This window comes from Bidens hawaiensis, unplaced genomic scaffold (assembly GCF_021521415.1).
Source record: "Bidens hawaiensis isolate Kalapana, Puna unplaced genomic scaffold, B.hawaiensis_p1.1 tig00000512_1, whole genome shotgun sequence".
Lineage (NCBI taxonomy): Eukaryota > Viridiplantae > Streptophyta > Magnoliopsida > Asterales > Asteraceae > Bidens > Bidens hawaiensis.
The window spans coordinates 3,476,399-3,493,461 of NW_027491033.1; the positions used below are offsets into that span (position 1 = coordinate 3,476,399).

General features: G+C 35.2%; 1 protein-coding gene and 1 pseudogene across 2 annotated transcripts; both read left to right on the top strand.

The window, feature by feature from the left end:
• Window positions 1-3,104: 3,104 nt before the first annotated feature.
• Window positions 3,105-12,793, top strand: LOC143634229 (E3 ubiquitin-protein ligase UPL3-like; annotated as a pseudogene). Its single transcript, XR_013153814.1, has 18 exons — window positions 3,105-4,187; window positions 4,344-4,454; window positions 4,534-4,650; window positions 4,734-4,898; window positions 4,988-5,149; window positions 5,236-5,484; window positions 5,571-5,692; window positions 5,785-7,134; window positions 7,201-7,296; window positions 7,935-9,419; window positions 9,789-10,007; window positions 10,093-10,197; window positions 10,275-10,355; window positions 10,431-10,499; window positions 10,583-10,711; window positions 12,088-12,210; window positions 12,299-12,479; window positions 12,577-12,793. The product of XR_013153814.1 is annotated as an E3 ubiquitin-protein ligase UPL3-like (transcript).
• Window positions 12,794-13,636: 843 nt separating this feature from the next.
• On the top strand, window positions 13,637-17,063 carry LOC143632998 (uncharacterized). The gene is made up of 11 exons (XM_077101387.1): window positions 13,637-13,706; window positions 14,110-14,296; window positions 14,982-15,056; window positions 15,146-15,386; window positions 15,477-15,580; window positions 16,066-16,099; window positions 16,201-16,247; window positions 16,374-16,511; window positions 16,596-16,660; window positions 16,741-16,789; window positions 16,892-17,063. Exons 1-11 carry the CDS (start codon window positions 13,637-13,639, stop codon window positions 17,061-17,063), a joined length of 1,182 nt encoding a protein of 393 aa, XP_076957502.1.

Genomic DNA, 17,063 nt, shown 5'->3' on the forward strand with positions numbered 1-17,063 from the left:
CACTTATATGATAGAGTTGGTTTCCTTATTTTGATGGATATTCTAATCTTCTTAAGTTTGGTGGAATTGATATTTGTTGTTCTTATCTTTAGCTAGATTGAAGATTGACACAATATTACTAGAAGAAAGGAATGAAATTGGGGTTTTTGCTCAAACTGTTAAAAGATATGCATATGCGATTTTTAAGATTTTAAGGATGTTATCCAGGAAACATTTTGCACAAATGCGGGGAAGTAGAAATAACAATGTATATATATGCGTGTGTGTTTATTTAGATTTTATTTATAGGTTAGAGTTTTGTATAAATGTAAGATGATTTACGTAAATAAATTGAATTTTGGGCTTTTGGTTACCATAATATGTTTGTTACTGCAAATATAAATTAATTCAAAAGAAAACCAAATGTGTAGAAGCGTTGTTTTAATATAATCAAAGACGCGTCATTTTTTTGGTATTGAAACGTTGTTTATTAATACCATTTTACGATTTTTGAAGCGGTGTTTTTGTGTACCATTTTACACCATTTTTGAAGCGTTGTTTTTAGATATCATTTTACACCGGTTTTTAAACCGTTGTACATACATTTTGCAATGCGACGTTTAAAACGGTTTCGAAACCGTTATGTAAATCACATTTAATCATTTTAAAATGAACTTTTTCATTAATAGTAGGAGGAAGAAGCTTAACGACATGATTTGTATGCTCAGATCCATTGCCCCAAAATTTAGTAAGGTATAAATACTAATGTGTGTTAGTTTATCACAACGTGTTTTATTTATTTGTTATGTTGATTTATTCAGGGTTGCAACCTTTATAATGTGTTTGTGGTTTATGACATGATAAGGATGAAGAATGGATATTGAATTGGTGTTAAAAGGGCATATATTGGGGATGAAAGGCTGTTGTTTCTAACATAAAATCTACTTTGTGAAAATCACCGTGTGATAGTTATGTCTTTTTTAGCTTATCTTCTCTGGAGTTTAAATTTACAATATTATTGTGAGTTTAGTTCATATGTAACTTACACTTAATGTGTTTTAGTTCATGTTTTAATTCAATGTGTTTTAGTTTTTTTATGTTGTTTATGATATACTCAATAATAATATGGTTTTTTAGTTCATTAAATCATGCTATACAATATAGTTGTGTTTTAGATATGCAACTTGTTTTAGTTCATCAACAGCTATTGAAATTTTAACATAACACATGAATAATAACATAGTGAAGTGAATTTGCATAAACGATTTAGAAAAATGTTTATATTTTGAAGAACTTGCATAAAATAACACAATAAACCATCAAAATTTTTGGATTTTTTGAATTTTGAATTTTACTCATCTTAAAAAAATGTAATTATTAATTATGGATTGATAGTTTCCACATGTATTATAATACATTGAATGATTATGCCCCTAGAAAGTTATAAAACAAGATTAAAAATAACAATGGATTAGATCAACTTTCAGTCTTGACCATTTAAACATCCCATACGATGGTAAATACACATTTTTTAGACACCGTGTACTTTTTAAAATAACCACCCAAATTACATATACTTATATAAATAAAATACTTTATTATCGAATAAGTCGATACTGTATGGTTCTATTTGTCTAGAAAAACTCTGTTTGTTAAGTTTCATTTTAATAATCCCTGTGTAAGTTAAGAAAACACGAGTTATATAAAAACTACTCACGGTCAAAACTATTTTTGAATTCGAGTTCTTGTTGTTTTAACTTTAAAAGATGGTTCAAGATTGTCCATTAACTTCAACAAACCAAGAATAACCTTCATATCCCGATTAAGAAAATCACAACTGCATTAATGATAACAGTGACAAATGCATAAATTAGGTTAAATCAAACAAGAAATCGTAAGTTAGAAATATACTCTTTCATTGCGTGTAAAGTAGATGCATTTATTTATTGACACCCATTAGGTTTTAATTGTTGCATATAAGCCACATGGACACTTTACTATTCTTACACCGAGTAAATGAGATAAGAATGAGAAACATATATTAAGAAATACAAATAATGTGCTAAAAATCGAGGAAGAGGCGAGGGCACGTGATGACCTCTTCACATTAAAAAAAGATAATAATGTTTGTGACAAGGATCATTATTCATTAATAACCATAATACCAATTAATGACATAAATAAAAAAAATATTGTGTCCAAAATCTTGCACGTCTGATCGATTCATAAAAAGAGAAAAATGAGGATAATGTTCTTACAAATCTAAAGTGTAAAATACCCTAAAACAATTAAACTATGTCATTTTATTTAAACATGTTAAGTTATCGTATAATAATTGCTTTAATGTACAATGGATACGCGAGAAACGCTCAAGACATAAAATGAAAAATGCTCAATTAAATTCCAAACCCTAATACATTTAAGGCGTAAAGCGAAAAACGCTCAAGGTTAAAACCAGATACTCTCTGGTTAAAAATCGACTCAAATTGAAGATTCAAAACTGTTTGCTTCGATGAATTAATGACTAATTTGATTAATTTTTAAGTTTAATTGATCAATTGCTAAAACAACTGCTAAAACAAACTTGTGAACAAAAGGGAGTACGGCTGCGTTTTTCCGGCGAGTTGCCGGACACTCGTCGTCGACACCGGTGATGGTGACAGAGGATTGTTGATTCCGACGAGTGGTGGAGATGAATTGACGTAGGAGATCGATGGTGATGGAGGAGTGTTTGATTCAGGTATTCTGTGTTCTTTTGAAATCAACGGAGACGAATATAGCGTACGTTTTGAACGATTATGAATTATCGTATTCTATCTTTTATCTTATTTAAATAAACAATAAAACCACGTAATTTCGATTAACCGAGTTCGAAAACCGAAAGTCGAAACTACGTGTTTTATGTTTATACCATAAATCCCAAAAGAAGAAAGGGCAAAATAGGAAAAAGAAGTGAAAGAATAATAAGAGCACCGAATGATAATGAAATTTTGTTGCATCTTTCTTTTACGTGTTACTCACCCTATATATTATAATTTATACGACGTCAATTAGGGTTTTTATTTATATATTTAACCCTCTGCCTCTCAAATCGATTTATTTTAATTTTACTTCTTCCATCCATCCATCCATCAATCAGGGTTTGAATTTCATCATCTCACTCACATTCATCTTTAATTGTTCAATCAATTGATTTCATTAGCTTTGTTCGGTTATTATTTATTTATTTCCAGTGTTTGTTGTTTTGGATAGATAAATTAGGGGTTTTTATTTATTTATTGTGTGAAAGACGATGATTAGAGATCATTGTATCTCCGATCGTCGTTGATCGTTGATTTAGGGGGTTAGGGTTTTGTATGGAAACTCGTAGCCGGAAGAGGGCCGAGGCCACCTCATCAGCCCATTCTTCTTCGTCTTCCGGCGGACCCACTACTCGATCCAGCAAACGCACTCGTCTCTCCGCCGCAGGCACTTCCTCCACATCCGCAGCACCCAACGCTCGTTTACGTCCTTCCAATATGGATAATTTAGTTAATGAGTCGTCGGGCTCGGGCTCGGGTAGAGGCCGTAGGAGTAGGAAGGGTACGGGCAATCAGGAGAGGGATAATTCGGATAAGGGGAAAGAGAAAGAGCATGAGGTTCGGGTTAAGGAGAGGGATAATGTGAACCGAGACCACAATTTGGGATTGAATATTGACGGTGGTGCGGGTGGAGCTGATGATGACGACGATGATGACAGTGAAGGTGGAGGTGTGGGGATTCTGCATCAGAATTTGACGTCTGCGAGTAGTGCGCTTCAGGGTTTGTTGAGGAAGTTGGGTGCAGGGTTGGATGATTTGCTTCCTTCGTCTGCGATGGCGTCGGCTTCGTCGTCTCATCAGAGTGGGAGGTTGAAGAAGATTCTTTCGGGGTTGTGTGCGGATGGAGAGGAAGGAAAGCAGGTTGAGGCGTTAACGCAGTTATGTGAAATGCTGTCTGTTGGGACTGAGGATTCGCTTAGTACGTTCTCGGTGGATTCGTTTGTGCCTGTTCTTGTTGGGTTGTTGAATCATGAGAGCAATCCGGATATTATGTTGCTTGCTGCTCGGGCACTCACGCATCTTTGTGATGTGTTACCGTCTTCGTGTGCTGCTGTGGTGCATTATGGTGCTGTTTCTTGCTTTGTTGCGAGGTTGCTTACAATTGAGTACATGGATTTGGCTGAACAGGTTAGACAGCTTATTAGCTAAATGTTTATACATAATATTGTTGAAATCATGTAGTTAATGATGATATATTTGTTTAAAGTTTTAATTGAGAAACTTGAAATTTAGAACTGCGAATTATAGTGATAATGTTGATGTTTTTTATTAATTTGGTGACAGTCTTTGCAAGCTCTTAAGAAGATATCTCAGGAGCACCCAACCGCCTGCTTGCGAGCAGGGGCTTTAATGGCTGTGCTTTCTTATCTTGACTTCTTTTCAACAGGAGTCCAGGTACTCATTTATGCGCCGTTCTGTTACATTGTAACATCAAGTAATTCTTTTTATATTGACTTCTTGTTTTATCTATCAGCGTGTGGCACTATCAACTGCTGCAAACATGTGCAAGAAACTTCCATCTGACGCTGCTGATTTTGTCATGGAAGCTGTTCCTTTATTGACTAATCTTCTTCAGTACCATGATGCTAAGGTGAGTACTAGTGTACAATTTTTCAGTTTTAGCTACCAAAGGATAGTTAAATAATTGTTTCTAAAATTTCATTATATTTGCAGGTTTTGGAGCATGCTTCAGTTTGTTTGACTCGAATTGCTGAGGCTTTTGCAGCATCTCCTGATCAGTTAGATGAGCTTTGTGTTCATGGATTGGTTAAACAAGCAGCCTCTCTTATTTCAATAAACTGTTCTGGACAAGCATCTCTCAGTACATCTACATACACGGTACATAAGTACTTTAACTTTTGCTTTTGTTTTTGTTTTGGATTATAGTGTTACTATAAGACTGCATTACGCAATGTTAACCTTTGCAGGGCTTAATCCGATTGCTATCTACATGTGCAAGTGGTTCTCCTTTGGGGTCCAAAACTTTGCTTCTTTTAGGGATCAGTGGGATTCTCAAAGATATATTATCAGGTTCTGGTCTTGTAGCAACAATGTCTGTTTCACCTGCTTTAAGTAGACCACCAGAGCAGGTAACTTTGGCCTTTTTACATTGTATTGTAATTTTCTTAATTATCACGCAATGTGTTTTCAATAACTTGTTTCTTTTGGTGTGTAGATTTTTGAGATTGTGAACTTAGCAAATGAGCTTCTTCCACCATTGCCAAATGGCACCATAACTCTTCCTACAAGTAGTAATGTATTTGTCAAAGGGTCTCTTTTGAGAAAGTCAACTGCAGGAAGTAGTAGCAAGCAAGAAGAATCTGGTGACAGTGCACCCGAGGTCTCGGCTCGTGAGAAGTTATTGACCAGTCAACCTGAGCTTCTGCAGCAGTTTGGGATGGATCTTCTTCCTGTTTTGATTCAGGTTTGCTTTATAGAGACATTATACCATCTTTATTAAAAAATTATTCAATTATTCATACAAAGTGACAATATTTTAATATTTTGTAGATATACGGGTCGAGTGTAAACGCGCCTGTTCGTCACAAATGTCTTTCAGTGATCGGGAAATTGATGTACTTTAGCACTGCTGATATGATTCGATCTCTACTTGGTGTTGCAAACATATCAAGGTACGTCATATAGTCGTTGATGGTTACCCGTTACCCCCTTTTATTAATTATATTATGTAAATGTAAATACTTCTATCTTTGTGAAATTTCAGTTTCTTGGCTGGAGTTTTGGCGTGGAAGGACCCGCAGGTGTTGGTACCATCACTTCAAATAGCAGAGATACTAATGGAGAAGCTTCCGGAAACGTTCAGTAAGATGTTTGTGAGAGGTGTTGTCCATGCAATAGATGCACTTGCTGAGTCATCATCATCACCATCTGGTAATGCTTTTTCTTCACCATTATCAAGTGAGAAGGTTAATGATTCTATATCTGGATCCTCCTTACGCTCGAGGCGTTATCGACGCCGCATTGCTACAGATCCCGGTGCTGAAGATTTGAAAACCTCTGCTGAACTGCCAGCTGTCAGTTCTAGTCTACGGATGGCAGTTAGTACAAGTGCAAAAGCTTTCAAGGATAAATACTTCCCTTCTGATCCTGGTGCTAATGCTGAAGTTGGAGTTACAGATGATCTGTTACATTTGAAGAATCTTTCTAAGAAGTTAGGTGCTGACATGGATGATTATAAGTCAAAGTCAAAGGGGAAGTCAAAAGCGTGTAGTCTTCGGTTTGTTGACTTTTCACCTGGAAAAGAAGAAAACTTGATGGGAGTGATAACTGAAATGCTTGCAGAACTAACAAAAGATGATGGTGTTTCAACATTTGAATTCATTGGTAGTGGTGTTGTTGATGCTTTACTAAACTATTTCTCATGTGGACATTTTTCAAAAGAACGAGTGTCAGAAACAAATTTGCCTAAATTACGCCAGCTGGCGACTAAACGATACATGTCTTTTATACAAGTTGCACTTCCGTTAAGTGTTGATGCTAACAAACAAGCGCCTATGAGTAATCTAGTTCAGAAGCTTCAATATGCATTGACATCTTTAGAACGCTTCCCTGTGGTGCTGAGTCACAGTGCCAGGTCATCAACTGGAAACGCACGTTTTTCATCTGGGCTCGGGGCGTTATCTCAGCCGTTTAAGTTACGACTTTGTCGAGCACACGTGATAAGTCTCTTCGTGATTATTCTTCAAATGTTGTGTTGATTGATCCGTTGGCTAGTTTAGCGCCTGTGGAGGATTTTCTTTGGCCACGTGTGCAACGAAGTGAGTCGGGTCAGAAGCCGTCTGGATATTTAGGCAACTCTGAGTCTGGAACCACGCCTGTGGCCGCGGCACGTCATCACTCCACGAGGTCCAGGTCATCAGTTAATATCGGTGACCCAGCAAATAAAACGGAAGATAAAAACGCAAGCTCTTCAAAAGGGAAGGGAAAAGCTGTATTGAAGCCAGGTCAAGATGAGGGGAGAGGGGGCCCACAGACTAGAAACGCTGCCCGTAGACGGGCTTCATTGGATAAAGATGCACAGATGAAATCTGTTGATGGGGACACTACTTCTGAGGTACCAAGTTTTATTATTTTTTGAATTATAATGATATCATATACTTTAATATATTGTCTGCTATAGGAAGAGGATTTTGATGTATCACCTGTTGAGATGGATGATGCATTGGTGATTGAAGATGATGACATTTCTGAGGACGATGACGAGGATCCTGATGATGTATGTACTCATATCATCTTTGTTATTATGTTTTAGGGAAAATACTATAAAAAATCAACTTACTTTTTTTCTCTCATTAATGTTGCTTAACAATTTTTGCACATTAAAGTCCCCTCCACAGTCCACACATTAAAGTTCCACAAAATTGTGATTTTTTTACTCATTAATACTAAGTGAGAAAAGAATTGAGATGAATTAATCTTTTAAATTGACCGCATGCGTCATGGGAAGGCAAATCCTGTTCAATGTCATTTTTTTGCCCCCAAAAAATTAGATAATAACTAATAGTTTTTCAAAAACATTATAATAAAAATACATGAGCATGGATGACACAACTCAAAATAAAAAACTAAAAACATATAAAATGGTTTGTATAAATTGAAGATCATTAAAAAGTTGTAAACACGTGATTTTTTTGCTTTTATAATGTAGTTTGTCTAATAATGTGTTCATGATTTCATTCAATCATTAATTAAGAGAGATTTTTTCTTCAAATTTAAATATGTTAAAAGAGACTTTTATGATAAAAGATAGTGTTGGTTTTTATAGTATTTACCCTATGTTTTATTATTAGTAGCTATAATATCATTAATATTATAATAATATTAATGATATAATAAACGAAATGGTTAATGCAGGTACTAAGAGATGATTCACTTCCCGTTGGCACGCCAGACAAAGTTCACGATGTCAAGTTAGGTGAAGAAAGACCCGCTAGTGGTGCCACCAGTGATAACCATCCAAACCCCGCCTGTGGCTCTAGCAGCAGCAGTCGAGGCGCTGCGGTTCGTGGGTCAGACTCTTTAAACTCAAGGGGTAAAATGTCATTTGCTGCCGCTGCAATGGCAGGACTTTCGTCAGCCAATGGGGGAAGAGGTGGTATACGTGGCGGTAGAGACCGTCACGGGCGGCCTATCGTTGGCTCTCCAAAGTTAGTGTTTACTTCAGGTGGGAAACAGTTGAGCCGTCACCTAACAATCTATCAAGCCATTCAGAGGCAACTTGTTCTTGATGAAGATGACGATAATGCAAGTGATTTTGTATCTAGTGACGGTAACCGATTATGGGGTGATATTTATACTATCACGTATCAAAGAGCCGATTCCCAAACAGTAACAACAACCACATCTAAATCAGCTACCAAAGCAGGGTCCACCTCGAATAATAGCGATTCACGAATCCATCAAATGTCTCTTTTAGACAGCATATTACAAGGTGAACTTCCATGTGATCTTGAAAGAAACAACCCTACTTACAAAATATTATGTTTACTACGCGTATTAGAAGGGTTAAACCAGCTGGCACCACGTCTGCGTGTACAGTCAGCATCAGACAGTTTTGCTCAAGGGAAAATTTCAAGTTTAGACGAGTTGAACATATCTGCTGGTGTTAGGGTTCCGTCTGATGAGTTTATTAACAGCAAATTAACGCCAAAATTGTCTAGACAAATTCAAGATGCACTTGCACTTTGCAGTGGCAGTCTTCCATCATGGTGTTATCAGTTAACAAAATCATGCCCATTTTTATTCCCGTTTGAAATCAGGCGACAGTACTTTTACTCTACTGCTTTCGGTTTATCACGTGCGTTACATCGGCTTCAACAGCAGCAGGGTGCCGACGGTCACGGGTCTATGAACGAGCGGGAGTTTCGAGTCGGAAGATTACAACGTCAAAAGGTTCGCGTTTCGAGAAACCGAATATTGGATTCTGCTGCGAAAGTTATGGAGATGTATTCAAGTCAAAAGGCGGTTTTAGAAGTTGAATATTTTGGTGAAGTGGGGACTGGTTTGGGCCCCACTTTGGAGTTTTATACTTTACTAAGTCATGATCTTCAAAAGGCAGGATTGAGAATGTGGAGATCTAGTTTGCAAGATGTCAACACGACAGTGGAAGTTGACTTGGAGAAGAAATCTGGGAAGGGTAATGGAGATCTTGTTTTAGCACCGCTTGGGCTATTTCCGCGTCCTTGGCCCGTTAATGTTGATGCTTCTGATGGGGCTCAATTTACTAAAGTTATAGAATATTTTCGGCTTCTTGGTCGTGTAATGGCGAAGGCGCTTCAAGATGGTCGGCTTTTGGACCTCCCGCTTTCGGTTGCCTTTTATAAACTTGTGCTTGGACAGGTAAGCGCTCTGTTTATTATTTTCGTATTTATGTTCGTCCGTTCATCTTTTATCGAACACACGATTGAAGATGATTGATTAAACGTATGGAAATTTCTTGTCCACGTTTGTTTGTTAAGAAAATGAGTTTTTGTATTTGTCCATTAACATTTGTTTGTATATGTTTGTTTGTAATTCTTGCAATGTTTATTACATGCATTTAACTTTGTGAACTACAATTAACTGTAAACGCGAATATCAGTCTATTGGGCCTACAAAGTTGAAAGAAAAAAACTTGACGAAATTTTTATGGCTTACATTTCTTTTATGGCTTAACTTTTTGTTCCTTTTTTTGTTTTGGTTTTGAGATGTGTCTTTTTTGTGTTTCAGGAACTTGATTTACATGACATCTCATTATTTGATGGCGAATTTGGTAAAACATTGCAAGAATTACGAGCCCTTGTTAGCCGGAAACAGTACTTGGAGTCAACAGATGACCAAAATGAAATAGTCAACTTAAGGTTTAGAGGAGCCCCAATTGAAGATCTTTGCTTGGATTTCACACTTCCTGGATATCCTGATTATGCTCTCAAAACAGTCGATGACATTGTACTTGCAACATCATTTTTTTTAACTTTTTTCTATGTGTTATATATGCTATTCTAGCAGTTTATTTGATCAAGTTTGTTTACAGGTTGATTTGAACAATTTGGAAGAGTACATTTCTTTAGTAGTTGATGCTACTGTCAAGGCTGGTATTACGCGACAGATGGAAGCATTTAGAGGCGGGTTTAATCAGGTAAACCTTTTTTCTTTTTGATGCGAATTTTATTCCTGAAAACCAGTTTATGTTTAATGGTACTATTTGTTTATCAGGTTTTTGACATTTCGGCTTTACAAATATTTTCTCCAGGTGAGTTGGATTATCTACTTTGTGGCCGTGGAGAGTTGTGGGAGGTAATTATTTACTTGTATTTAAACATGTTATTAAGCGTCTAAAGCAAGATTAATTTAAGTTTGCTTTGAACGCAGGCTGATACACTTGTTGAACACACTAAATTTGATCATGGGTATACTTCCAAGAGCCCTGCAGTGGTTAATGTATGTAACTTTATATCTACATTTTCTTTAATTTCGTTTATTTTCTGAAAAAATAATATTCTAATAAGTGGTGTTGCGTTTAGTTGCTTGAGATTATGGGAGAGTTTAACCCAGAACAGCAACGGGCTTTCTGTCAATTTGTGACGGGTGCACCTCGTCTTCCTCCTGGTGGTTTGGCTGTCTTGAATCCTAAGTTGACAATTGTGAGAAAGGTATAAATACAATTGCACTGTTTTATAAATTACAAATCATAACGACGAATCCTGTTAGATCCGTAGAAAACATTACTAAAGAGGGGAGGAGGGGTAGAGGACGACCGAAATTGACTTGGGATGAGAGGATTAGGCATGATTTGATAGACCTAAACCTCTCCGAGGACATGGTTGAGGATAGGAATTCGTGGAGAAGTAGAATTAAAGTTAAGGATTTTTAGAGAGAATTCAATACCTTAGGGTTTAGACTTAACTTATTTAGGTCACATACCATAATGGTATTCCCCTTACATATATTATTATTATTATTATTATTATTATAATTATTATTAGCTTTTATATAGCTGTTAAACTGTGATCTTATTATTAATATTATTATAATTAGTAGTAGTTTTTATATAACTGTTAAACTTTGATTTCCTTTATTTTGCTTCATACACATGTACTTAGAGCCGAGGGTCTCTCTGGAAGCCACCTCTCTATTCCTTTGGATAGAGGTACGGTGTGCCTACATCCCACCCTCCCCAGACCCTACTTATAGCTTTACTGTCGGTGGGATTTTACTGGGCATGATTGATTGATTGATTGATTGGTCTTTTCCTTACACTTCGAACTCTATCTAAATGTTTACATAAGGGAAGTGTACGTACGTCATATATATGAAAATGGGTAGGCCTGTAAATGAACTGAATGAACACGAACAGAGCATGTGAGTGTTAATTTATTTAATCTTTGCTGAACAAACAATCGAACACGGACAATTAGAACGGGGTTTTATTGTTCGTGTTCGTTCGTTAAGAAAATGAACATGTTAGCGTGCGTATATGTTCATTTATTAACTGTATAAACGAATGCTCCATGAATGAACGTAACTGAACATAGACAAGCAAACATAATTAAGCTAGAACCAATTAAAGGTTCAAATCCAAGTTGTAATGGGTCTAAAATTTTTAATGAATGCATTACTGTAAGTATAACAAGTGTAAACTAACACATTTAGACATTTTGAAAAGTTAAAAGGTATTTGGGATTGCTTTTTTTGCGAGGGGATAAGTTGATTATGTCACAATATTGTTTCTTATAACTTCTGGGAAAAGTAATAAGGAGGCAAAATAAGGATTCCCAAACACCCCTTTGAAATGAATATAAATGAACGTAAACGAACGAACGTAAATGGATGTTCACAAGCATTAATGAACAAACAATGCATGCGTTCATGTTCGTTTGTACAGAAAATGCTGTTTGTTTTCGTTCGTTTATTCAATAAACGAACCTCCTGCAGAAAGGTTCAGTGAGCGATCGTTTGCTTGCATGCACAGATATTATTCAAGGTTTTATCAATTTATATTATAATCTGTTTTTGTTGTCTGGCACAGCATTCTTCAACAGCCAACAACACGGCTTCCAATGCAGCCGGTGTGTCAGAATCTGCGGATGATGATTTACCAAGTGTGATGACGTGTGCTAATTACCTAAAGCTTCCTCCATATTCCACCAAGGTTTGTTGTCCTCTTGATTTGAATCTTTATTTAAAATAATCTTTTGAAATGTTGGTTTTTTTAACGGTTTTTGAATTTGTTTTGACAGGAAATAATGTACAAGAAACTCTTGTATGCTATTAATGAAGGACAGGGATCGTTCGACCTGTCATGAGTTTTTATTAAAACTAACCAAATTGTGTATATTGTATCCTTTGATAAGTGGGGCCCAATAAAGGTTGCTTCTTTGTCTCCCCCTAATTGTCAGTGATGACATGGTTATGGTTAAGGTCAGTTCTCTTGAAACTAGTGGAGACTGACACTTAAGGTTATGTATTATTTAGTTTAGGTTATAAATGGTTTTGGTTCTTTTTTTACTTTTTTCAGTTTAATGAAGATGTGGATTGGAAATGACTGGTAATGGCGTGTTCAAGAAAGGGTTCATCAAGGGAACGGACAAGTTTGTCGAGCTGTTTTTTTTTTCTTTTTTTCTTTTTTATAAATTTACAAGATTTTTGTAAATAAATAGTGGAATGTGATGCATTCTGTAGTTTGCTTTATTTATACTTTAAATTTTCGTTTATGCAAGTTTATTTTGAACTTATTGTTTGGTTGTATTGGTTGGTTTATTTTGTTTATGGTTTAAATATTTTGAACTTGGGTTTTAATTTCATAGAGGTGTATGAACCCAAATAGCCATCAAATTTTGACTTTAAAATAGATGATTTTTTTTTAACTCTGATAGAAGAGAAACATATTAACATTTTTGTCAATGAAATTTTTGTATAATTGACTTTAATTTGGTTGCTTGAATTGAATTTTGGATTTAAATTGAGATGATGGCATTTAGGTTATTGCAAAGGAATTCAATTTATTTGGAAGATAACCCTTAACATTACTTTACTTTGATCCCAAGCAATCAAGCATCAAATCGCCAATCCGAAACTTGAAAATGTTACCTTAAATCACATTGGCAGGAGCCAAGTAAGTTCATACATTGGAAGTTATGCTAAGCACTTATAAATCATGTTTGAAGTAAATATAAAAAATTTAAAATCATGAACTGCCTTATCGTTGTTGGCTATCTTCGGGCGGCGGCGGTGATGACTATGATATGTTAGTTAGTTGTACGCTTTGGGTATGCTTTTTTACTTCATGAGTTTTGTTCAACCAAATGCATTACAAAAATTTTAATCCGTTCTCTTTCTTTAAATTCAAAATGTATTGAAGTTTTCAATTCCTTAAGTTGCTAATTTCTTAAAAATTAAAATTCACCGACCAAACTACATGCCTCAAAAGAAGTATTTGTTTATAAATATGTAAAAAGGTTATTGTTTCTGTATCTTGCACATCGGCTCAACAAAGACCATGGATGAGGGCAACATTAAGTGAACCGTTGGTTGTGGTGGTAACCTAATAATACTCAATCAATCAATCAAGTAGTAGCATGTCGACACACGGTGATGATCTGGATCTTCTACTATCCCTTCAAGAAACACCTCCTTCATCTCCACCTCGTAATTAATATCATTTTCTTCTTTCATTTCTTATTTGATTGATTTACATCCATTACTTGATCTCCTGCGGATTAACCCTAATTTGTCATTCCATTTGATTTAGCCCAACCTATTCTGTTGTTTTACTACTTACTTATATATTCTCTCAACTTTTAGGGCAACGAATTTCATTTACTTTATTATTGTATCGTCCGGATTTTCAATTTCTAACAAAATTTTAGGCTTTTTTTTTTATTTTAAAAAAACCTTTACAATTGATTTGTTTGTTTTTTTAATGGTTAGTAGTTTCTGTGAGCTTGTAATTAGGCATTCTCTTTTTTATTTTTTTTTAAATTATTAATCAAATATGCAATTTTGGGCTGTTAATCTTGATCCTGCAAGAATTTGTATTATATGAATACAGGATATTTATCTGATGATGGATCAGGCAGTAGTAGGCAAAGGGGAAAAGCAGACATGTCTGTTTTCAAAACTGCTGTTGAAGACTGTCTAGATTATGAGCCTGAAACCTCCAGGAAAAACCTCAAATCGAACCGTGCAAAGAGCTCAAGTGATGTCGAAGTCGAAAAATTCTCGGATTTGAGAATCCTGTAAGTAGCTTTCAGTTCTTGTTATAAACAAAGAATATTCAATATCTTATATGCCTTCAAAAATTGTAAAGTTTTATACTTTTTATCATTTCACATAAGTTGTCTAAGAATGTAAAAGTAGAACTTCTATCTAAGTTAATAACACTTCACATGTTGAAACTTCTCGTGAAAATAACGTTAAAAGTGGCGGAAGGTTAATCAGGCATCATGTGGTGGCGTTGATAGCCGAAAGACAAGGGCACATGCACCGATCAGCCGGTGTCCCGATGATTGAGTGCTATGTGCCTTATGTCCAAGGCTTGATGCAAAACTACTATCGAGCCGGGGGTCTCACCGGAAGCAGCCTCTCTATCCCTATGGGATAGAGGTAAGGCTGTCTACATCTTACCCTCCTCAGACCCTACCATAGCATTGCTATTGGTGGGATATACTGAGTACGATGATGATGATGATGATGATGTTGAAACTTCTCAAGTATGCATATGATGTTGTAACAAATGATTAAAATCACACTTTTTAGACAAACAATTAATGAATATAAAGGTTTGTTTCCCAGGATTGTGTGTGGCAGTCTGGCAGATAAATATATTCAATTTCATGCAAATTACATCAGAAATGAAATAATATAAAACTAAGCAAATCGTAGCGCCCTGATAATAATTTAATATGGTTTTCAATTTTTCAGGAACCAGTTGGTCTCTAAGACAGAATTGAGTGATCGATTTGCAGATATTCGATTTGTTCGCTTAACGGCAATAAAGTACATAATACTACTCTATTAATAATCTTTTTTTTTAATTTAACAATTATTCAGATGAATCAAGTTTATAACTTTTGTGGTATTTGTAGGAATCTTTTATCCGGGGACACTCTTTCTGGTTGTTGGGCAACTGTTGGAGTTTTATGTAACCCCGGTGAAAAGAGAATAAGTTCTACAGGAAAGCCGTACACTATATGGGAAATTACTTGTTTTAACGAAAAAAAGGTTTCGGTTTTCTTGTTTGGAAATGCTTATCAAAAGAACTGTAAAGAAGAAGTTGGAGCCGTGTTTGCTTTATTCAATTGTGGTGTTCGCAAAGACCCAAAATCGGTAACAAATTTCCACTTTCAACTTTTTATAATGTTGTGTTTTAGTTTGACAAATATTGACATTTTTTGTGTCTTTCTTTTTTTTTTTTAGAAAGAAGGGTTTACTTTGACAGTTTTTAATGCTCCACAAGTGTTGAAAATGGGAACTTCTGCTGATTTTGGACACTGCAAATCTTGCAAACAGTTTATTGACAAGTATGTTATTAGAAGCATTATATATATTGTTGTAACGAATGGTCAACGTCAACTTTTATAAGTTATACAACTAAAGTTCTTGTCCATTTAAAATGAACCGAATGTTCAATGAACTGTTCGGTGGGAAGTTCGTTTATGCGTGTTTGTTTTATAAATGAATGAGCATGAACACATGTCTCCTTCGACCATTTATGTTGACGTTTGCTTATGTTCGTGAATCAAAAGTTTCAGACCTATTACACTTTAGTTTAGTTTTAACATCTTTTTAGGCTCAATGCATTGATTGTTGTTCACATTTAGAATTGTCAACGATTGAACTCTCATTTTTTTAACAAATAAACACAGACAAGAAAACCCATTCATTTGACTGTTCAAGTCTGATAATTTGTTTGGTTAAAGTCAAATGAACGAATGGAGAATAGAGTAAAATGATGAAACATTAAAACTCAAAAGAGCAACTATTTTCTTTTTCTTGTGTATTCTAGGCGTAAGGGAATATATTGCAGCTACCACAAAAAGGTATGTAATTATGAATGCACTTTGTTTCCTTTTTATATTTTCATTTCTGGGTACATATTACTTATGCTGACTAGTGATGTATCTGATTATTTGAACTACAGGATGCATCCAAAGTATATACTAGTAAAAGAGTAGAGTTCATGGGAGGGTATGAAAAACATATTTGTATCTTTATTTTTCAACCAATTTAACTGTTTTTTTCCTTACATTATATTAGCGGGGCTCCACAAAACCGTTAACTTTGACGTGTAAAAGGTTCATTTTTTTGGTTCAGGAATATAAAGGCAGCTTTTAACTTCAAAGATAAAATGCAATCAGAAGGCATTTACATGGTTGAAAATTCGACAAATATATCAAAGCCAGGACAACCGAAGAAAATTTTGTCGGTTGAGGGATTACGAAAGGCGTTAAGGTTTTAACAGTTTAACTATTTTTGATATTGCTATCCAGTTAATTCTGAATCTTGATATGTCACATAGCTTTTTTGTTTCGACAGTAATGCAGGAAAAGTGACAACTAATGCTTACTCGCAAGGAATAAGATTTCTATCTGAAGTTGCAGGTATTGTATTATGTTTGCTTGACTCAATATTGCTTATTTGTGATTACATTTTAAATAATAAAAGTCAACTTGACTAACAGGAAAACCAAGTTCAAGTTTAAATCAACCTATTAAGAGTTCAGATAAAAGGTAAATAGACTAAGAACTAAGAAGTCATAGTTTTTTCAGTTTTTGTGCTTTATTTATTTAATAGATGGTATATTTCTAACCTTTTGTTTGTGGGTGTGAAAGGAAATCACCTGTTGGGTCAAATCTGCCTGAGGTCAAAACAAGTCAACAGTTAAATGCAAAGAGAGTAAAAATTGAAAAGAGTCAAACGTCTGCGGCGAAAGTCAAAGGTACACAAAAGATGCATGAGTTAGAAATTATTCTTAGTTCTGATGATGAGGCTTATCCTTTTTGA

Bases quoted from the DNA above. Each gene is read 5' to 3' on its own strand.
- LOC143632998 (XM_077101387.1), top strand. From the start codon at position 13,637: ATGTCGACACACGGTGATGATCTGGATCTTCTACTATCCCTTCAAGAA. The intron at 14,297-14,981 runs GTAAGTAGCTTT...TCAATTTTTCAG, and splicing joins TTCTCGGATTTGAGAATCCT to GAACCAGTTGGTCTCTAAGA. The intron at 16,248-16,373 runs GTATGAAAAACA...TTTTTGGTTCAG, and splicing joins AGAGTAGAGTTCATGGGAGG to GAATATAAAGGCAGCTTTTA.